The following is a 23,215-nucleotide window of genomic DNA, read 5'->3' as shown; positions in this document are numbered from 1 at the left end:
GAACTATCCAAGTTCATAATGCTCACAATTATCGCATACAACCCAAGGCGTTTCATTACTCATACTAAATATGACAGTCTTTAAAACCTATGAATGGAAACACACCCAATTTGCCCATCAAACAATGGAATTTAGGATTTCTAGCAATCGAGTGAAGTTATTTAGATTTGTTATTAATTCTAACTACATAAATTTGATGAATTTTATCAAATTATAAGTTCATTAAATCACAAGATTCAAAGATTATGAGAGAGGGGGGAGGGAGATTATTAAGGAATACAAATAGCCAAAAGCATTCCTCCAAATTGGATTAGTTTACACAGTTCCCAATTTCACAAATCTCTCTCGGAACCCTATTTTTTTTATTTCTCTTTTTTCTACTATTCTCACTTCTTTTGTGATTTGGAATATTCCCTTTTGGAAGCTCAATTCCCCTTTCTTAAGAGAAGAAATTTGATGTTTTTCAATCATTTGTTTTTTTCTCTATTTCATAATGACTCTATTTAGTTGTTTTTATTCTTTTTCTTTCTAATTTTCTTGTTTCTCTTTATTGTCATCAAATTTCTCTAACTTTACCTTGTGACCTTAATCTAGTGAGAAGAGATGTCAACGTTGGACGACGTTGCATACACGTGGCAATGCCCGAGGATTTCATTAGATCTATCACCATTTTACATCCAATGCATGATGACACCATTTGTACAAATAAGGTAATGTGGCATGTAACTCACAATTCACCACCACCCAATTTATGTCTTTAATAAATAAAAATGCCATGTGTGCACAATGAATATATTGTTTTGCTACAATAACCAAACTTTACATGGTTCCTCTATTAATAAATTTGGAATAGAGAACCGAACAAATAATGAGTTGCAAATATGATCACATCTAAGAGGTAAATGAAATTGATCCCATGTGGTTCTCATCAATGCAATGATCTACGTGTCAAGAAATAAAACAACAATATATATATTTATCAAACCAAGTTTCATCATGCATATCACAACTTGAGAGAGATGGCAAAGCTCTTGCTTCAGGCATTATATACACTTTATTTGAATTTTCTTTTCCCACATATTCAACGATGAGCTAACCCCACACACATTTCTCTCATATTCACAATGTGCACTATCATGTACAATTTTCATTTGGAAAAGTCTCAAATATATAAACACCAACAAAATGGCCAAAATAAGGAGGACGGATGAAGTATTGAAAGTCGTAGATAACGAAAGATATAGATCTATCCAAACACAAGCAATTGTCATGGAACAAATATAAATGATTATGAGGACAAGCCATCCATTGGGCTTCCTCTAAATACCAATGCAAGTTTTCATCATAGCCAACCCATGACATTGATCAATGTGAATAAATAGATTGACATTTTTTAAGATCACAAGAGATCAATTGTGATCTATGAGATAGGATCCAACCTATGGCATGGATAAGACTAGAGATCTCTCAAAATGATGACTTTGATGCTACATATTGGGAACCCAAAGTAGAAAGAACTAGACGTGACAAGAATGTAGCTATCCAAACCAAAGCAATCGCCTTGAGCATACCCTAAATAAAACATACGCCTATAACAACGTAATATGTCTTCAAGACCAAATAAAAAAACTAGTTATTAACAAGCACACCATGCCACTCAAGATCAATTGTGAGAAGATCACCTTAGAACTAGTGGACAAGTGTACATAAGCATGCATGCCTTTTTAGCACAAATATGCATTCAAGACAACAACATCGTAATTGTGCTTGAGAGGCAATCCCATTCTATGAGTTTTGTGTCTATTAATTGTGTGTGCATATTAATGTCTCCTTAGCAAAAGACATGTCAATGACACAAACAATTACCATGAAGTACTTGCTACTCCAATGGATATTGGCCAACCATCTTTCTAGCCAACATCTCATCCTTATAAACCCCAATCTATGGATAGAAGAAATGGCCATTGCATTTAGTGATAATTATTGTTCTATTAGTTTGCAAGTACAAGTGATTAACACCTACATGGTCGTCACTAGTAAAAACAACACTCGTTTATTGCAGTGTTAAGTTTAAGTGTTTACTACCATTGTTAAGGGTTTATTCCTATGTACATGGTCAAGCAAAGGTTATTGACATTATCATGAAATAAAATACTAACCACTAACGAAAAACAACTTTGGACAAAAGTAGAAACCATAATGACCCTCAGATTCTACAATTGTGTTGGTAGTGCATGAATTTTTTATGCAAAGGGGTTTGAATGTTAGTGAGTTGTAAGTAGTAACTTCGTTATGGTAAATATTCATCCAACATGAGTTCAACTATATTCAAATGAATGAACATTAAGGATGATAGCAAGAATGATTATAAAGCATGGACTGCAATCATAAGATGGGAAAGGACAAAAAGCTAATGGACATCCTTTTGATTTACAGAGCTAAGATGGTTGAATGAACCAACTCAATTAGAGGATGACACATGTGATTTTGTTACTTATTCTAGATTGGACATTGTTTATTACCAGACATTGAAAATGACCATATGGGAGTGGTCTATCCTCTTTAGGAACTCTAGTCATTTCAAAACATCTACATTGCTTTGAATGATTGGCCTAAAAAAGTATTTGTGTCTTCTCTAAAGATGTTTGGAAAACGGGAGTACTCATGACTATGAAATTTAAGAAGTTAGAGCAAAGTGCCAATAATTTTCATGCTAACACAAATGCAAACTTTTTTTTCCCTCTAGTCTTAAAGTAGTGAAATTATTTTCGATTGGAACAACTTTGGATAAAGAGGCTATAATAATGCAAAAGACATTCTTTACAAAATATGCTAATGTTTTCTAAACAATGAATTTCACAAAAAGATGAGGAACCCAACACATATCAATCGGTTTTATGTCACCTAACTATAGTACATCGATGTTAGAGACACACGAGGGAATGAAATCTAGACTATTGCAAAGAGATGTTGTGGACACCATATTTTACATTTTATGTAGTCTAGTATTCATTTTTCACACACAATTCTTACTCTTCTATATTGAATGCAAGTCGTGGATACCATCTTAATCTTACCTCTGAACGATGCATTAGTCAGATTTTTGAGTGTGCTTACTAGTTTAATATGTTTTAATATGTGGTTGTAGGTAGTATCCAAAGTAATTTCTGATTCCAAACAATTTAAGTAATTAATATTAGAATAATATTCCACAACGAAATTACAACTATGTACTCATTCCAAAATATGAACATTATATGCATATTTAAGAAATCAAAGAAAGATCCTTGTGGGCACATAATTCATTTCCTTTTCTAAGACAAGCCCATTGTTTCTTTTATTTTTTTCCAAACAAGCCCATTGTTTCCTATATTAGTCGTGGATACCATCTTAATCGTACTTTTGTAAGACACGTTACTTAGCGTGTGCTTATAAGTTAAATATGTTTTGATATGTGGTTTGTAGTTAATATCCAAACAAATATAAAGATTTAATAGTAAAATATTCCACAACGAAATTACAGCTAATGATTCCAAAATATGAGCATTATTTGCATACTTTAGAAATTGAAGAAAGATTGTCGTGTACACATTCTCCATTTGCTTTACCAAGGCAAGCCCAATGTTCCCTATGCTTACTGTACTTCATTCCACTATTATGTATTTTAAGCTAACATTCGTCAAGAGTTCCAACCTCAAATGCTTGCCCATGTGAATGTCACTTGCTCTAAAAGTTATGCTTCCCCTCATTCAGTTTGCCATGATACAATTATTGTACAACAAGAATTCTTGCACCACATGTTAACATGATCTCACCTTATAGTTATAACCATACCCTCTTTCCAATGTACCACTTAAACTTTACGATTCCCTTATACTTTCAGTCAATGATGTCCCCTTGTTGTGTGTACATTACATTGCCCCTACTACATACATACTCTCACAAAAAATGAAACAAGTACATAAATCTTTGTAGCAACATATGCCAGTGAGTTGAAGGGAATCAATATTTTGTTTAGTGTGGTGATAAGGGATGAATTTGTCACCCATAAACTATAAACATTGCATAGTAACCACATAGATTTCCACTACTTTTGATGATTTATTGTACAATTATAATAAGTTAGCTTGTTCCTTACCTCCAAAGCGTAACCCACATCCACGATGTGATGAAAATAAGTGTACATGATAATCAATATCTTTTCATTGTTGTGTAGTTGTGCCCATTTTATTCCAATTGGAAGCTTCTGTAGCAACCCACAATTTATACGTAGAGAGGGAAGTTTCTTACAATGGGTAAAAACTAGCAACAAAAAAAGTATCGTTCAACCAATGAACATGACATAATGACGAGTTGGACATGAGATTTCTTTGATTCCCTAAGTGTTCTTTGACTATTGAAGTTGTCAAAAATGCATTTGGTTCTACACTTTTGAAATGTACATTTTTTTACAAAATCTATTTACACAATATCTTAAATTCTTACGTTATGGAAAGGGTCCCAAAGTTAGAAGCCTCTCTCTTCTCTATCTCTAATATATGTACATGCTTGTTAGGGCGTACCCTCTAGATATTATTTGCTCATGATAGTGCTCCCCAAACTTCATTTAAATTTCATGATAATGACTACCAAATGCGGAGCAGAATGAATTCCCTTCTCATGTAAAATGGCACGGGGTTGAGAACATGTCATTGAGTGTGTTTCATCATTTTCTTGATGTTTTTGCATGTGGGGTTGATGTGAGCGTAATAGTCTTGTGTTTCTCTATTTTCGGCATCTAATGACATTTGGACTAAGTGCATTTATTAAGCATGCATGATTAAATGTGAGCATATCATCAATGGATAACTTAAGGTCTTGCTAGATTCCAATTTGAGAATGTCATATTCTCCTTGAGAGATGATTCCAAAGAGTGCCATAAGAACATATTCTTTAACCTTCTTAAAGAGTGCAAGAGATGAAACACCACACATCCTTACATAGTTTTTAAGTAATAGTTCCACAACAGTTCGTTACATAAACATTTAGTTATTATCTAATAAGAAGCCACATCTATTTTTTCATCTATGAAATAGGACTTTACCAAGAGGCTCCAGAGTACATAATTGTCTCTTTAGAGATCCAAAGTCTTATTTTAAGTTGTCGTCGTAAGAAACAATGGGTCCATCTCTTCCAATGATGTTCTCGTGGTTGGTGGCAAAAATCGTTTTTTTTATTATAACCCTTTTGAGGTTGGAAAGTTGTTTCGGCCAACACAACATTACACAAACATTAGGCAAAAAAAAGGTGGACACGAGCATATGGTATTGTCGAGTGCTTAATGCCAGATGGACAAAGAGCACAGAAAAGAGAAGAGAATCGTGATTTGGGTGCCCGCCCGGAAGGTGTCTAGGAAGAACAGGGAGGCTACCACTCCTAGTAATGGGATAAGAGGAGAGCTTCCTCATGAGAAGAGGAAGACCCGCCCAACGAGAGAGAGAGAGAGAGAGAGAGAGAGAGAGAGAGAGAGAGAGACTAAGAAGTGGAATGGGTACCAATGAGTGCTAGCCACGTGGCTCCACGTGTCATGTGCTTTTGCCTTGGCCACGAAGAAAGGGAACAGCGAATCATCGGCCGCCGCGTGGCGGAGGCCCAGAATTTCCCCAACTTTCCCTCTCTAGAAATTTGAACACCCAGAGATCCTCTCTCTCTCTCTCTCTCTCTCTCTCTCTCCTTGACTTCTCTCTCTCTCTCTCTCTCTCTCTCTCTCTCTCTCTCTCTGTCTCTCTCTCTGTCCCTCGCGTGTTTGTACTCGGCGATGGCGGCGGGAAGAACAGACAGGGAGACAGCGGGACAGGTGGACTACACCCGCTTCTGATCACCATTTTCATCTACTTTGAGAGAACAGCTTCTTTCTCTGCATATAGCTTACAGATCCACCCGATCTCTCCATCTCCATCTCCATCTCCATCTCCATCTTCGTCATGCGTCCCTCTGCACATGCTGCAACAATGATCAGCAGCCATGGCCAGCGAATCGCTTCATCGACCACAGATCAATACCCCCTCCTCTCTTCCTCGCCTTCGCCTTCATTAGATCAGAGTTGCGTGGACAATCCTGACGATCCTTCACCCCCATCCCGTGACTCCGGTCACCATCAGGTCCCTGCTAGTACGGACTCGGCTCGAGTTAAGCTTCTGTGTAGCTATGGCGGACGCATTATTTCTCGCCCTCATAACAACCAGCTAGGTTACACAGGCGGAGAAAGCCGAATAATTGTAGTCCCTCGCTTCATCTCTTTCTCTGATTTCGTCTCCAAGCTCTCCCGCGTCGCCTTTAAAGATGACCACTGCCATATTTCTGTGAAATACCAACTTCCTTCGGAGGATCTGGATGCCCTTATCTCTATCACCTGCGATGAAGATCTGGAGAATATGATGGAAGAGTTCGATAAGATGCAACTTAATAATCAGATCAATCGTCCTTCTTCTGCAGGGATGAATCGGTCTTCTCCGTCGTCTACTTCATCGCCATTGGTTTCTTCCTCGTCGAGTTCATCTTCATCTGTTTCTCCATCTCGAATTCGTCTGTTTCTTTTTCCTGCCAAGAACGCCGGGAGGAGCCAGTCTGACTCTATTCCAGATGCCAAATTTGGACGCAGTCATCAGCAGCCACGCGATGCTTTGAATCAAGGACCGAGTCCCGCTGCTGCAGAAATCGCTCCAGCTATACCTGCAAAGCAGTCTCATTTCGCGATCCCAGATTATGGTAATGCCGACAAAGAAGATGGTAATCTACATTTACTGCGGGAAACATCCGCCAATGCTTTTGAAGTTTGGGCTTCTGCAAGAAGCTACGGCAACGCTACCAAAGGCGATAGCAAATCATTCAAATATGGTCTTCAAGGGGAGAAGATGAACGGAAACAAAGTATTTTCGCCTCAGGAGAACGTTATTAATCAGGTCGCTGGCACTAGTCTCGGCAGCCACGGCGGTGTCAACATAGAAGTTGAATCTGATATTCAAGATTTGAATGAGGACAATAAAGGAATGCCTGATTTTGAGAAGAAGACATTAAATCTGCAGAAGATCACCAGAGACAGCCATGGCAGAAACGTCAATAAATTAGTTGAATTTGATCATAAAACCATGAATGGCGCAGAGATGGAAGGTCCTGGTTTTACAGGAGACCCTATCTTTGATGAAGAGATCCCTTCTCTGCGGAATGATCTTGGAATACTAGATCACCTGGAAAGTAAGGTAGTCCTAGACAAATCCTCAGCAATTTCTTCGAGACAGTTCCAGACAAGTCCTGCGATGACGATCTCAGATCAATCTCATCATGTGCCGGCGGTACAACCAAAGGATCGATCCAACAGTACTTATTCCACTTCCAAAGTCAAAATTTCAGCAGAGAATGATGCGATTCCATCCAATGCTGTTCAAGACGCAGCCACGAAGCCATGGACACAAGTGCCTGATCCTTCACAATCACGTGGCAAAGGAGTAGCCAGTGCGGGTTCAGGGAAGTTGCCTCCTAATACCGCACCGACAGTATACAGCTTGAATCATGGATTCTCCACCATTCCTTCTAGAAATTCGGCTATGATGGATCCGTTACCTACGCAGAAGGTATTATCAGAAGGTGTTAATACTCTACAGGTTCAACCTCTCCAAGATTCGGAGAAGAAGAAGAAGCAGCAGCAGCTACCAGTTATCAGTCATGTTCTTCACAAGGATGTAGCAGCACCACCATGGAATACAGGTAGGAAACTTCCTTCTACCACTCCATTAACACATGAAATTTGCTTTGGTTTAGACACCATGTCAAGATCCACAGCTATGGATCACCAACACATTCCTGTGCAAAATAATGTATCGCCAGAAGGACCTATAATTGATCTCCATCAACAGGTGCAATATGAGCCTACTCTCCGAGATGTTCCTGCAAAGATGATGAAGAAGAGTAACGCAACGCCACCTGTTTATAATATGCCTGTGCAGTGTTCGGTCGCAGATCAGGATCAACGTCCTCCATTCACACTGTTTAGCAACTTATACACTAACATGCTGGATCATCCAGGGAATGTGGTGGAGCCACCATATCCAAATGCTTCGAATGTTGGGTCACATACTCATGAAGATGTTACGGCACTGCAGCAACCTGTGAAAATCAATCCTTTTATGGACGATTTCCGCCCTTATAAACTAGAAGAACATAATCATAATAACATTGCAGTTGAATTAGCCAATGCTATGCTTCCTTCTTCTTCATCTAGTCAGAGAAGCCGACCATATATCCTCTGAATCCATTTCAAATACCATACTCCATCTGCATCCTGGAATATCCATAGAAAAATATCCATACTCTACATGATCTTCAAATTGATAAACAATAAAGAAAAGAAGCAATCTTAAACAATTGGAGATGGTGATTTGCCGCAGTTGTTGCTGATATCTCCGCCATTTTCCTTCTCTCATGCTTTTCAGAATTGGTGCTTTGAAGCTCACCGCATTAGCTCTGTACATACCTGCAAAGTCCACCCATAGCTATGGTACAGGTCTCTCCGTTCAAAGGGTGTTACAGCAAAGATTTAGGGTTCATGTGTTGGATTCGATCAGATGATTGTATATTCCCTGTATGCAATGGATGGATCAGAGGCCATCATATATCGTGGCCTGCACCGTCAAATCCATGGCCGCCACAGGCAATCCTATGCTTCCCCTTTCTTCCATGATCCCTTCCTTTGTAGGATCCATTTTACACAACATAGCTGTGCTCCTGTCCTGTTTCACGAATTCATCATCACTCTGCATACTGTCCAATTTATTCATTGTTATTATAAATCCTTGAGATTGAATATAGAAGAAGAAGAAAATGTGTTCTTATCCCTTTCTTACATCAAAAACTAGTTCCCATTTTCATTCTGCATTGTTATTATATATAGTGTGGAGCAAATTAATAAGTGGAGGCTTTATAATCATCATTCCAATGTTTGTTCTTGTGGGACTTAAATTGACACTAAGGGTTTTTCGAGGCCGGACTTGAAGTTTAAACCCCGTAAAGGGGTCCGATTACGTAATTACTTCATGAGATTTCTCAGATCTTTTCAAGACACTACCTAGAGTCATTACGTGAGATTCCTTGAGATTCAATGTGATGGTTCTGGTGAGATAACAAGCTTATTAGCCACACATATTAGAAGTGCTGACCATGAACTTTATAATGAATAGCATATGCCTTTGCATTGAATGAAGTGGATCGTGTTATTGATGGGCCACAATGTCACTCCAAAAAACATGGGCGAGATTGTATCATTGTTAGATTTAGCGAGTGAATTCAGCAATCATGCACCAAAAAGTCAGAGCAGCTCTCAACCATAGAATAGTTTGAAAATTTATGTCACAAAAGCCTCTCTTAATATCCAAAGGGTGTCTAGGAATTGTTAATAGCCCCAAGCTACCATTCTCAGGGATCATACTAGTAAAAGAGGCATTGGTAAGTCCCAAAACATAAAGAAAGAAAGAAACCATCCCACTTTGAAAACCATTTATCATGTGAGGATTCCGCACTTACAATGGCTGGAATGCATGATTTGGTATATGATGAGAAGCTCGTTTCTCGAAGGGAAGATAATGACAACTCAAAACTTGAGGGTATAATGCATAATTTGGGAAGAACTCAGCAAGAGATACTTGGTTTTGAGAAATGGTCAATTGTTGCCTCAAAAGTGCACACATTACTTGTTATTAGCTATTGATGCAATATGAAGTTTTTTTATTAGGATATGAATAACATTGTTAGTGAGTAAGTCTTGGGCCACTAAGGGGATATGCTTTCCTTGTTAAAGAGGTGGATGGAGAGTGGTTTGCCAAACTTCGCATCAATATGTATATTTCATTTTCTGGTATAAATATGTTGTTGATTGTGAAATATTAAATCATGTACTTGAAATGAAAATTGACAAATTGTTTATAGGGGAAATTGAACATAAACCAAGACAAATTTCAAAGTAGCTTGAGTTTGAAATGTTACTACAATTTCTTTATATTCTAGTGGACTTTGAATGGTCGTTCATCGTTTGGACTCTCATGTCAATTTGATTTTGATTGATCATGGCCTATGATTAATGAGGAACCAAAGTAGAGCAATCTTCTGATGTTATGTGTAGAGGTTGCTTCTAGAAACTACATGCCACCATCATAGTAATAATAAGCTATAGTGAAACTTGTAAGTTGATATTCTACGAGAAATTCGTCACTCAAATGGAAGAGAATGAGGACGTAGAACTTGAGGAGATAATGGATTATATGGTCTGCAACGAGACAAAAGAGACCTAGCTAGAAGTGTTCATGCGGTTATTATGTACATGTAGACATTTGCGGTTGTTACCTTTTACTTTATTACATGAAATCATGGCCTATGATTAATGAGGAATCAAAGTAGAGCAATCTTCTGATGTTATGTGTAGGGGTTGCTTCTAGAAACTACATGCCACCATCATAGAAAGCTATGGTGAAACTTGTAAGCTGATATTGTGCGAGAAATTCGCCTCTCAAATGGAAGAGAACGAGGACGTAGAACTTGAGGAGATAATGGATTATATGGTTTGCAATGAGACAAAAGAGACTTAGCTAGAAGTGTTCATGTGGTTATTATGTACATGTAGACATTTGCGGTTGTTACCTTTTACTTTATTACATGAAATGATTTATATTTTGGATACCAATAACACCAAGCAATAAATCTTTGTCCACTCACCAGATATACTAAGAAGTGCCTATGCATAATTATTTGTCAATCATAACATGGATTTTGTTGTTCATGTAAAAAGGAAAAACCCCTCCTAAATTCTAATATAAATTGAGAGAATTTCCAATTACCTTGATTATGAAATGTTGTTATTATTTTGTGATGCTTAGGTATAGTGACTAGTCTATTGGATTTTCTACGCTCATGAGTTGTGAAACTCAATTGTGCGTAGAGACCTTTATTAAAGTGGCACCAAGTAACATCAAGAATCTACATGTCACAGTCAGAATATCTATGTGAAGCCTCAAAATAGGATATATCAACCACATGGAAATTAAAGCAACCTCCAACCTCCATCACTCCCCCTGTTTGTCAATCCATTTTTTGACCATTTTATGGTTTTCGTAATACAATCATATCAATATTAGAAATTCTAGTCATACAAGTCGTAACAAGTTGACAAACATAGAGAAAAGTGGCAAACGTTGATTAAAGAAACAAAGAGTAAATGAACATGGGTTTCATTTCTTGTCCACATATTTTTTTTCCAAAACAAAATATTCTTCCATTAGCTTAAAAAAAAGTCATAACAGCTCGAATATACAAAAGATTTTTTCCCAACCCGTATTGTGTAAGACAATGGCTGAGGAAACAAATCTATGTACTCCAAAGTAGAGGAAAATAGTCAACTAATTTGCAAGCTATTCCATAGACACATTCCAAGCTATAAAATAGACAACAACAAAAGTAGTTGCATGATCTAGAGACACATTTCTTGTCCACATTACTTGTCATTAGCCAAAGAAGTTTTCCTTAGTTGAAGGAATACACCCATATAGAAGACCTCATTGCCATAAAATACAAGGTCCTTACGAGGCAAGGCATTCTTCCACACCAATTTGGCTTGTTTTCTCCCCCAATAACCCAAACAATGCACGGAAAACTTAAAATGACGACTAAGATAATAATACATAAAGAGAAGCCTACTAGAAGAATCTTGCAAATGGAATAAGAACGCATGCAAAGAAAGGAAAATAATAAACCAATATAAAACTCTTCAAAATCAGGGATCTCCAATAGTAGCCAAAGTTGCTTGGAAAGTGTTAATTCAACCTAAAAGCAATAGAGGGTTCGGTCTGATAGATCCTTTGATGTAGTCAAGAGCCCTCTTGACTAAGTTTGTGATTAGAGGATTGCTGCCAAGATCAAAAGCTTGGAAAGTAATATTTCTAAATCAGTTGATGCAGTTAACTCCTAAGATGGGAGGAGTTTGGTCACCCTCTTTAAAGTGATTGTTCGTGAATGATGTGCAAACACCAAGGCGGGATCTTGCATCCAATAGATTTTTGCTAGGAATCATAAGGGCATGGGATGTGATTAAGTCATTCTTGCTTAAGGACAAGACGTACGTGGGATGCATTACTTAATCAACCTCTTCTTGCCAATTCTCTATTTTGAGATAATGCAGGAAAAGTGTTGGACATGAGAACTCACCTTGCCTGGGTAAATTGGATAATGGCCTGCTGCTTTTGTAAGAACTTAGACTCAATTTTAGTAAATGTCACAAGAAGATCGTCTTGCACATTTACAATCTATTCATGGTGCTAAGATAATGACTCCTAGCATATTAACAACATATTATTCGTTTTCTACAACCTTCCAACCTAGGCAAGAACATTTGTGGTTTGGATGCTTCATAAATGACACAATGATGGTTGTTAAGGGTGTTGCACCTAACGGGTGCGCTTCTTATTTTTAGGTCCTTGACAACCATAGATTACAACCTTATACCTTTGATTGAAATTATCTACAACACTTGCAAAGTGCACCAACCAGAGTGGTTGCTAAAACTGGAAAGAAATGGATGCTTGATCCTTATCCCTCAATTGCTCATATGTGTGATATGTTGTGGTTATACGCGAGAGACCTTGTTGCAAGATTAACATGGGATCCGAGGGGTTGGTTTTGGTCACATTCCTTAGGGGAACAGATCATAAAGGTTCCCTTCTTTCAATACTTAGTCAAACTTGGAAGATCATTACTACTCTCTTGGAATGCAATGATACCAACAACTTAGAAACATTGGACCACCTAGGGGGTCTCAACTTTGCATTTGAAAACCTACTAGAGATGAATTTGGTCATTTAAGGGGTTCACTAAATTTATTCTCTTCAGATGGCAATAAGTGCATACGACATTACCAGTTGGTCATTCATTGAAAGGGAATGAATACCCAATCTTCGGTGATGTGGCTTTTGTCATGAAGCTCAGGAGACTGCCAAGCATGTCCTCTGGTCCTATCCCTTGGCTCAACAAGTATGGAATAAAGTCCTTTCGTTATTCTTAACAATCAATGTTTGCTGCCTATTTTCATGGGGATCAACGACGTGGGGAGTGTTACATTCGAACTTGATGTTGTATGAGGTAGACGATGTTCAAGAGGCAATGATGGTACATTATAAAGGATTGATATTAGTTAGTCCCTTTCACTAACCGCGAAAGCAGGTGCGATCTGTCCAGGTTTGGAAAACAGTGACTATGATAACGTTATGGGCATTATGGAAATGGCGATGCAACCGACTTTATGATGCGGTAGATCAACGTCTCTCAAATGTCTTGCTTGAGATATGGGAGAACTTTTTAGTAGTAGTCTGTGGCCAATATGACAATATGCATGGTTCCCCAAAGACTGTGAATAAGAGAAGGAATAAGCTTCTTCACTTATGGAAAAAGTTGCCCATGTTTACAGAGTCAACTCAAGGGCCTCAATGGCACTATCGACTTCCATGGATCCTTTCTTGAATATTAGTAAATCATGGTAGTGTGCAACAACAAATTCTAACACCTTCCACAAAGTTTTGTCTTTGGTCTTAACTTTGGTCTTATGATTACTGTACAAACATCATTGTACATAAAAAATTGTAAGCTAATCGAAAAGAAGGAGAATTCAATAAGTTTGGTCATCTCCTATCATGTTGGATGCATGCACTGATGTTAAGTGGACGTAGCTAAGAACATGAGTTAAGATGGAGGAGGTGGTTGCGGTATATAGGAATGGAGACGATTTTTGAGGTTACCGTAATCTCTAAGATGGTTGATGTGGACAATGAAGCATATTTTTAGTTTCGATAAGGATGAGTGATGATGTTGGTAGGGGTTGAAGCAAATTTTCATGAGGAGAGGTAGACAATACACTCATGTTGTTTTTGTAGGTACAAGATTTTGGTGATAATTAGCGACAACGAGATGGTTGATGTGGACTTGAGGAAGCTGATTTTTTGTTTTTTGATCAGGATGAGTGATGATGGTGTGGGGGTTGAAGCATATTACATGAGGAGGTGAGGAAAAGTTTTTTTAGACTCATTTATTGTTGTCAATACAAGATTTTGGTGGTAAACAGCGAGATGGCGAGACTATTGATGTAAGAGGATTTTTAGCGGTAATCTCCGAGATGGTTGATGCAGACAACGAATCACATTTTTAGTTTAGATAAGGATGAGTGATGATATTGGTGGGGTTGAAGCATATTTTCATGAGGAGAGGTAGAGAGTACACATGTTTTTGTAGGTACAAGATTTCGGTGATAATCGGCGACAACGAGATGGTTGATGTGGACTTGAGGAAGCTGAATTTTGTTTTTTGATCAAGATGAGTGATGATGGTATGGGGGTTGAAGCATATTATCATGAGGAGCTGAGGAAAAAAAAAAAAAGATTCATTTGTTGTTGTAAATACAGGATTTTGGTGGTAAGCGGCGAGATGGCGAGACTATTGATGTAAGATGATTTTGGTGGTAATCTTCGAGATGTTTGATGTAGACAATGAAGCATATTTTTAGTTTAGATAAGGATGAGGGATGATGTTGGCGGGGGTTGAAGCATATTTTCATGAGGAGAGGTAGAGGTTACACAAGATTTTGGTGATAATCGGCGACAACGAGATGGTTGATGTGGACTTGAGGAAGCTGACATTTTGTTTTTTTATTAGGATGAGTGATGATGGTGTGGGGGTTGAAGCATATTATCATGAGGAGGTGAGGAAATATTTTTTTAGACTCGTTTGTTGTTGTTAGTACAGGATTTTGGTGGTAATTGGCGAGATGGTGAGATGGTCGGCCTCACGTATGCTATCACGAGTTGTATTGAGGATCTACAAAGTCAAGATGGGATCTTTATATCTTTAGTACATGCTAAACCAGATGCAAATAGAAAAAACTGTATTGACAACTTCAATCGGAAAAATGTTGCTCAATATGCTTATGGCTTGGTTGCCTTAGGTCATTAGTTATTCTCCTTGGGACTGTCAGATATTCCCAAGGTTGATCCACACAACAATATAGCAGATGCTCTGAGGGATATGTATCAAAATATGGGAGATGCATTGGCATTACAATATGGTGGATCTACAACTCATAATACTGTTTTTCTTGAGAGGTATGGAAGGGAAACCCTCACTTTGGGAGCTGGATTCTAATTAATCCTTACATGTTGGGAGTACGGTGATGATTCACATGCATATGATGCTTGGTATAAGAAGTTGCTTTCAAGTGTGGACTTAACTAAGGACTTTGTTTTAGCCGCACGTACCCAATTATGTAAAGCTTACAAAGGAATATGCTTGTTGATGAGGCTGAGAGGATGCCATATGAAAACATGTTTGTTTGGATTTTTTTGTATGATTGTAGCTAATATGCCTTTGTAAAACTAATGAAAGTATATTTTGTTTTGGAAATAAAATAAAATAAATTGTAAGCTTCTGGGCAGACAAGCTCAAGTTGTAGCCTTTGAGTGTTTTTCCTTAATACTACTGAAGAAAATCTTTGAAGAAAAAAAAAACTTTAATAGTAAGAGGTTGGCATGAACCTTTTGTTCCTAATGCACTGTGCTTAACTTGGCAAATATGTTCCTTGAGAACGATGGGTGTGCATGTGAAATTTCAAAAGTTTGTGTTTGGTTGAGTGACCATAGACTTTGGAAGTTAGGATGAGATGCAATGCATGATCATACACGCATATACTAGCACTATACACTACAATAGTAACCATCCATTACATTTATAACAATAAATTTATATGTTCTACAAAGAGATGTATAACCATGTTATGCCATTGATGAGATTTATGATTAAAGGGATTATGAGGTGAACATTGAAGCATTGTCAAGGTTGCTAGTATGCTCCCAAAGCTATATTAGAAACTCTCTGGAGCAATGGAGTCTGATCTTTACCTTTTCTCTATTCATTTCCATTGTGTGAAACATAGGCATATCTTCCAATGATATGTTTTGCATATATAAACTCTAAGTTGACAAGTGTCACTATGGCAAGTTTGGTCTATAATGTTGAAGGGTAATCAATTAGATGCATGTTTGCTTTGTCGGCAAGGTTCTAGGTGATAGAATAAAGGGCTCACCTATATGGTGAATCAAACTCTCTTGAATGCACACATGAACAAACCATTAATCAAGTGGTATCATCTAAGAGGGTACTACTTTAACTAGACTTTGCATTATATCTAGCTTTTCCATAGTTGCCTCATGTTTCTTATGAACATGACACACTTTTCACTAACAATCGGCAACGTTTTGGTTTGAACTGAACCAAACCAAACCGTGAAACCGTGACTTAACGGTTTCAATGGTTCGGTTCAACTTTAGGTTTTTTAAAACGGTTCGGTTCGGTTTCAAAAGTCAGTAACCGTGGTTTAAACGATTTAACGGGTTTTTATTTTTATATATATATATATATATATTTTTTAAAATTTTAAAATTTTGTTTTTAAATAATCTTTTCATTTTTAGACCTTATTCTCACATTTTAGGAACATCTTTAAAAATTTAAAAATTTAAAAAAATGAAATACTATAAATTTAAAATTTGACCTAAGTTGAAAACCGAAACCACGGTCTTAACGGTTGGAAAAAGTTTAACGGTTCGGTTTTGACCCTCTCGAACTGAACCAAACTGTTGCCGATTATTACTTTTCACTAGTTCTAATAAATAAATAATACACAAGTTTCCGTCCCCAAGGAGTATGAATCTCATTTCTTAACAATTTGCATGAGCACAAAACAAGGATTTTGCATGTGATTGATTACCATTGGAAATGGAGACATTGCCTATTGAAGTGGTAATTCTAAATTTGTGAACAAATGTATATCTGTGGATGGAATGCATTGCATTTGGCTTCTTACTAGACATTCTCAACATGTATCTCTTGGAGTTTTGTTCTTTGTTCATTCTAACTTAGTATCGAAGAGTAACTCATAATCACGTTCCACCAATTGTGTATGGTAGATTGACAATCTACCAATGTATTCTTTAAGCAAGAGCTAGTCACTGACTTGAGTAAACAAACATGGATATAACTGAGAATAAGGAGAGTTTAGGAGTTATTAGAGAATGAGGTTGCTTTATAATTATGTTACATATCAAGATGAGCAATGTGATTAAAAGAGAGATTAGAAATTACAAGGATCACAATCTATCTTCCTAATTAGTATGACTATGATAATATGTATAATGTTCTAAAGAGAATGTGTCATGTAAAACATATGCTTTTAGAAAGATGAATGCAAAACGAAATGATGAAATTGTAATTGTAATTTGCACACATGGATAGACAATCTTGGCATTTTTTGCAAATACCAAGTAATTTCTAGTTTCCTTAATAGTATATATGGCACCCATTGTGCTTATTGCCTGCAATCTTTACTTTGGTTCCACAAAGAGTCATTTTCTTGCATTCCCCATACATAGGTTAATGTGAGACAAGCATAATGAAGACAAGTTGGAGAGGATATGTGTACAATTGAGATGAATATGAAACTCCTTTAGTGGGCAAACCATGTTTGAATGGTGGACATGAAATGACAATTAGATAAACAAAAAAAAAGACAAAAAGGAAAAGAAAGGATATTTGTTTTTACATAGTATGAGTCTTGAGATGTATCATGCACAAGTGTGTTTATGCTCTAGGTATCTAAAAAACGACAAGATAACAATATCTAAAGGAGAATGATAGAAAAATAGAGAGTTAAAGGGTTGATAGAGAATCGGGATATCTAAACTTAGAGAATCAAACACACAATTATGGTACATGAGGATGTAGCACATGAGATGATTCTATTATTTGTGGGTTGGAATTGATGTACATGAACTTATCCCCCATAGAATTATCATTAGGAGCCCCAATAAATTATGCCATGCTCTAAAAAAGCAGCCCTCTAATAAGTCTTGGTATATTTTGGAATATAGAGAAATGATAAAATTTTCTATATCTATATGTTGCATACATCCAAACAATATAATAGAATCATATATGAAGTATAAGGAAGAGAGTACATTGTGAAAATTGGTCAATTTTACAATCATATAAAGTTGTGTCATTTTTATTGGAAAGCAAGTTTATGTTAACTTTTTTCCCTAATTTCATTGGTTCTCCCTAATTTTTCTTGTGCATAAAAAGTTTACATGGTTCTTTTCTCTTCCAAGGCTCTAGTTGGTGTGGAGACATAAATGCCATCTAAACCTCTCTAGGGACAAATGTGTCAATATGTATGTTGCTAATTTGTACCTAAACTTCTACAAGGAAAATCCCAACTCATAAGGTGTATCGATTACTAAATGAGGTTGGGTGTTGAGTTTTAAGGGTTAAATGTATCAATATCATGATGGAATCAACAAATATATTGAATTTACTCTATCTTAATATCAATATCAATCTTAATATCAATATCAAGATGGCATCACGGACTCTCGAAGTTGTCCAATCACAACTTTCATCCTATGTGGCACACCGTTAATATTTATATCCTAGTCTCTAAATGAGCTTGCCTATTTGGCACATACGAAACCATTTGTGTATATTACATCATCTCAATTGACTGATATTGTGATCCATGTTTCCTTGACTTTGTGATTTTGTATGTCGTGTCTTACTAGCCCTTACTCTTGTGCCTTTGCAAGCAAGTGTATTTATCTAAGTAGCTTTTGTTCCTCCTTCTCTGGAATTGGCTACTAGTCATCATGATAAGGTAATCACATGATATTAATTTAATTCTAATGGAAACAATGATTGCAATTGTAAGATCAATGTTTCATTCCAAATTTGTGAGTAGCTAGTTTTTCTTGATAATAATGAATTAGACAGTAATTTAGCTAGCTCAATTGCATAATTCTACCATGAGGGATGTAGATATGGAGTTCAAAGAGAATAAAAAGAAACTAATATTTTTTGTCAAGACTTGCAAAAGTAGTCTCTAATACAATGTTTGACAACAAATACAAAAAAACAAGTCCCATGTGCATGTTCCTCCTCTTAGGGGGGTTGTGTGTATTGAATTCGGAGCAAGAGGAAATGGGAATCAAGATTACATGTTCCAAACAAGAGAAATGTTGAGGGTGCATTGAGGAAAGTAGCAACTAAAATTTAAGGAAGAGATCAAATTCATAAGAAAAATTATTAAATGTGCTTATATGTCTAGTAATCAGTGATCACTAGAGGCAATGGGTTCATGGGAGTCACGACCACGGAAGACAATATTGTAAACGATGGTAGCAAGGGCAGCGCCGATGAGGGGGCCCACCCAGTAGACCCAATGGTCACTCCAATCACCGCTAACGAATGCAGGGCCGAAGGAGCGTGCGGGGTTCATGGAGCCACCAGAGAAGGGGCCGGCTGCCAATATGTTGGCACCTACCACAAACCCAATGGCCAAGGGTGCCACTTTTGATATGTCACCCGACTTTGGATCAATTGCGGTTGCATATACCGTGTACACCAAACCAAATGTTATGATGATCTCAAATACTACCCCTGCAAAGCTTGTCACTCCCGTTCCCAATGCATGGACAGGTGTCTCCTACGCAAATACACACATGACATAAGTATTCTTCCTTTCATTTGTGCATAAAAATAAATCCAACAAAATGTGTTTTATATAACCATTGGGAAGGAAATTTTGAATTGTTGTTATCGGGGACACAAAACAAGCATTCATTCACAATGAAACACTAGTACACAATGCTAATTCAAGTTTGTTTGTCACACCCAAAATTATGCTTCAAATCTAAAAGCTCAATCATGTCCTTGGAATGATGAGTTAAATGGTCTGAGGTTCCCATGTACTTCACGATATTGAAGTGTGTATGCATTAACACGGACATATGCACAAAAGGAAGGTCAATCACATGCTTTCATATGTGTGCATTAATATGGACATACACACTTGTCATCGTGTCAAATTTTCAGCCTCCCTAGAAAAGCATTCTGAATAAGTAATTTTGAGTAAATTTCTTGTTCAGTTTTTAAAAATTAACGTGGCCTAGATCCACTAAATATAGGCACATAATTGTTGACATTATTTAGCCCACGCGATGTATGAGGGAAAGAGCATGAGAGGGTTAAAGTTCCCTATTTTTTCTAGGGAGGGTATTCATTAGCAACTTGATGGCTTCTCACAAGATTAAAGGGGATAAAGTAGAGCTCTTAGAAATTATAGCAACAAAATGGCCACAACATAACGTTAAGTTCTGGTAAAAATGTTGAGGGTACCATAACATAATTATTCACAACAATCTAAAAGCTATTTGTGATGCCTACATTTGACACAATGAGAAATAATTGTGTTTTGACTATACATTTAATTGGGCTTTTTAATTAAAGAGTTTGTTTTTACTAAGAGGTTGTGAATCACATTGTGCTTTTGCATTGTGCTTTTGCTTTTTACCTGGCCATTAGTGACAAAGGTGAGGAGGTAGGAAGCAACCACAGCACCAAGGAGCTGAACGATCCAGTAGATGAGACCCTTGAGGATGGTGATATGGCCTCCGATGGCGAGTCCGAAGGTGACAGCTGGGTTTACATGGCCGCCTGAGATGTTTGCAGCAATGGATACTGCGACGAACAAGGCGAAGGCATGTGTCAACGCTACCGCGACCAAACCCGACGGCGTGAGATCACCATCATAGAGAGCACCTATACCCAAAATCACTGTTATTATTGTTGCAAATGTTGGTTGTTGGTGGTGGTTTGTTCTGGTTCTTGTTCTTGTTAAAGCCCATGTTTAACTTAAAGAACAAATTACAAACTTTAGAATGTGAAATGAACTTGGGTCAATATAGATGTATTACCAAATGCTATCACTGCTCCCACTCCTGCAAAAACGAACAAGAGGGTGGAGATGAATTCGGCTACATAAGCTTTGAAACTTTCAAGTTTAAATGTTTCATCAAAACGCCCGAATGCAATGGCCATCTCTCTCAATGAAATATCTCTTACTTTCTCTTTCTCACTCTCACCACCTCACCACCTATGCTCCTCTTCATCTCTTATATACACAAACCTTTCAATTAGGCATTGGGTCTGAAATTGCTATTCTATTTTGTAGTTTAGTTTAAAAAAGCATCTTTGATCCATACCTCCTTATCTTTTTATGTGTACAACAACTACACGTGTCCTTTCCTTGTTGGTTTGCCTTTTAGAAAATAAAGTTTTGCCAGCTCACTCCCACCCACCCTTCACATGACTTGATTCTATCTCTCATCAATCAACTTTTGAATACTCACTTTCGAACAATCACTTTTCAACATCCCCCTCCCCCCCTTTCACCATGGTCTTCATTTTCACAAGTAGTTCAAATTTCACACATCACTATTTATTCCTTCCCACTATTCCACCACTGATGAGCACTATTTGTACAAAAATGTTAGCGTTGCCAGAGAGTAGTGGATGATCCCTCAATGACTTCACGTTGCCACACAATTTATTTTCCATATATTGTACATCTCTCCTCACCTTGGTACATGCTTTGTACGTAATTGTGTGACCACAATAGCAATCCATCTTGTGTAAACACATAATGGTGGAAAATCTATTTGTATCATGATGTGAAGGTACTCAAATGGAAATTCATACGATGTGGTAAGACTATAAAAGTGAAATTGAAAGGATGAGGTTAATACTTCATTAAAAACATGTACTTTTTAAGTTACGGCCTTATATTGGACATATTTGAAGAGGTAAAGACAATTTACACGAATACCCTGTGAAAAATTGGTGTTTTGCAGGTTATGTACCGTGTGAACCTGGTACCCCTATTTGGAATGTCACACATCTTGATTTCATTGGATCACCAACAAACTTGTTTCATCTTCCTTATTTACATTAAGTTGCTTATTTGGGCTCCATTGTTCACATCGAAACATAGTATAACTATCTCATATATGAATATTAATACTCTCTCTCTCTCTCTCTCTCTCTCTCTCTCTCTCTCTCTCTCTCTCTCTCTCTCTCTCTCTCTTCTCCTTATCTATTAAAATACAAGGATGTAGACACGATCAATAAACCTTAGAGTATGACCGTAACACTCAAGGTAATTGTGTTTTTATCTCTCGTTGGTCTTTTGGGGTTTTAGGTATTGATATGACTACCTTCAATAGAATCATGTGGATCAAATAAAACTTTCTTATAGTTTTCTTTCGTATTATATCCCGACGTGTCATATTTCGAATTCGTAGTTCGCTAAACATGTCTCACACATTGATTATTATTAAGATATCCATTCAGGCCTTTACACCTTAGTGTCACTAAGACTGCAATATTGATTTATTTTAGAGGTATGCATTTTTTATGCAATATCCTCTAGGGTCATCTTGATCAAATTATCATGATGTTGGGAAGTTTTCAACATTTCTTTGTTTCATGCCACTCTAACAGATTTCAATTGCATTATGACATAAAACGATTTTTTTTTTTTCCAAAAAAAAAACTACTTCCATTAGTTAAGGCAATTTACAAGGGATAATTTACAACTCATATCTTACAAGCCATCTTGCATGTCAAAAGAAAATAATGTGTAGATGAAACAACAAAAGAAAAATTCCAAAACACCACAACATTCGATGTGCATAGCATTACCCGAACGCATACTCTACAAAACAGAATTCAGCATAGATGTCCTCCATTCGCTTCATCACATGCATACATGTTCTCAATGCACAACAAAAGCATGTTACCATCTTTCAAGCTAAGTTCTTTTGGATTTACACACTAAATATATGCATGCCTCTAGCATCACCCAAGAATGCACATTATTATTATTTTCAGCCAAATAAAGTGGTTTGAAGGATCCTTTGACTAACTGACAAATCATCGACAAACTAACACGAATTAATATCGTGACCTTCAAATAATTACAGGTTTTGCGATTCTACTCTTGTAGAATGAACGACAAAGAAAATGGTGTCAAGATTGGGCATATTATATCAACATAAATTCATTGAAATAAGCATGAGATATCAAGAGTAAAAGTGCATATAACATTTCCAATGGAATTATATATAAGATTGTACACGAGAAAGATGGAGATCATGATGCGTGGCTAGTTGAGAAATATAAAAGGATAGGAATCCTGAACCACATTGATTATTTTTATGCAAGATGTTGGACATTACCTAGCACATTGAAATCCTTTTAGTTTTTTAATT

General features: G+C 37.0%; 2 protein-coding genes across 3 annotated transcripts; one reads left to right on the top strand and one right to left on the bottom strand.

Moving 5' to 3' along the window:
- The first annotated feature begins 5,732 nt into the window (after nt 1-5,732).
- On the top strand, nt 5,733-8,849 carry LOC147856308 (uncharacterized). 2 transcript variants are annotated; one of them, XM_087329463.1, is made up of 2 exons: nt 5,733-7,743; nt 8,469-8,849. In XM_087329463.1, the coding sequence occupies exons 1-2, from the start codon at nt 5,964-5,966 to the stop codon at nt 8,480-8,482; spliced, it is 1,794 nt and encodes a 597-aa protein (XP_087185589.1). In that variant the 5' UTR covers nt 5,733-5,963; the 3' UTR covers nt 8,483-8,849. The 2 variants fall into 2 exon arrangements, with proteins under 2 accessions (XP_087185589.1, XP_087185588.1); XM_087329462.1 differs by having other exon boundaries at nt 5,734-8,849.
- A 10,082-nt stretch (nt 8,850-18,931) lies between these two features.
- Nucleotides 18,932-21,062, bottom strand: LOC147856307 (aquaporin TIP2-1-like). Its single transcript, XM_087329239.1, has 3 exons — nt 20,861-21,062; nt 20,458-20,705; nt 18,932-19,590 (listed from the first exon to the last, which is right to left on the bottom strand). The coding sequence occupies exons 1-3, from the start codon at nt 20,982-20,984 to the stop codon at nt 19,216-19,218; spliced, it is 747 nt and encodes a 248-aa protein (XP_087185365.1). The 5' UTR covers nt 20,985-21,062; the 3' UTR covers nt 18,932-19,215.
- Nucleotides 21,063-23,215: the final 2,153 nt, after the last annotated feature.

This window comes from Azolla caroliniana, unplaced genomic scaffold (genome assembly GCF_043228905.1).
Source record: "Azolla caroliniana isolate FFs.n. ecotype wild unplaced genomic scaffold, voAzoCaro1.0.p SCAF_13, whole genome shotgun sequence".
Lineage (NCBI taxonomy): Eukaryota > Viridiplantae > Streptophyta > Polypodiopsida > Salviniales > Salviniaceae > Azolla > Azolla caroliniana.
This window is presented reverse-complemented; position numbering and strand designations above follow the sequence as displayed.

Coding starts and splice junctions, on each gene's coding strand:
- LOC147856308 (XM_087329462.1), top strand. CDS start 5,964: ATGCGTCCCTCTGCACATGCTGCAACAATGATCAGCAGCCATGGCCAG.
- LOC147856307 (XM_087329239.1), bottom strand. CDS start 20,984: ATGGCCATTGCATTCGGGCGTTTTGATGAAACATTTAAACTTGAAAGT. Junction 20,706..20,860: donor GGGAGCAGTGATAGCATTTG/GTAATACATCTA, acceptor TTTTGGGTATAG/GTGCTCTCTATGATGGTGAT. Junction 19,591..20,457: donor CCTTTGTCACTAATGGCCAG/GTAAAAAGCAAA, acceptor GTATTTGCGTAG/GAGACACCTGTCCATGCATT.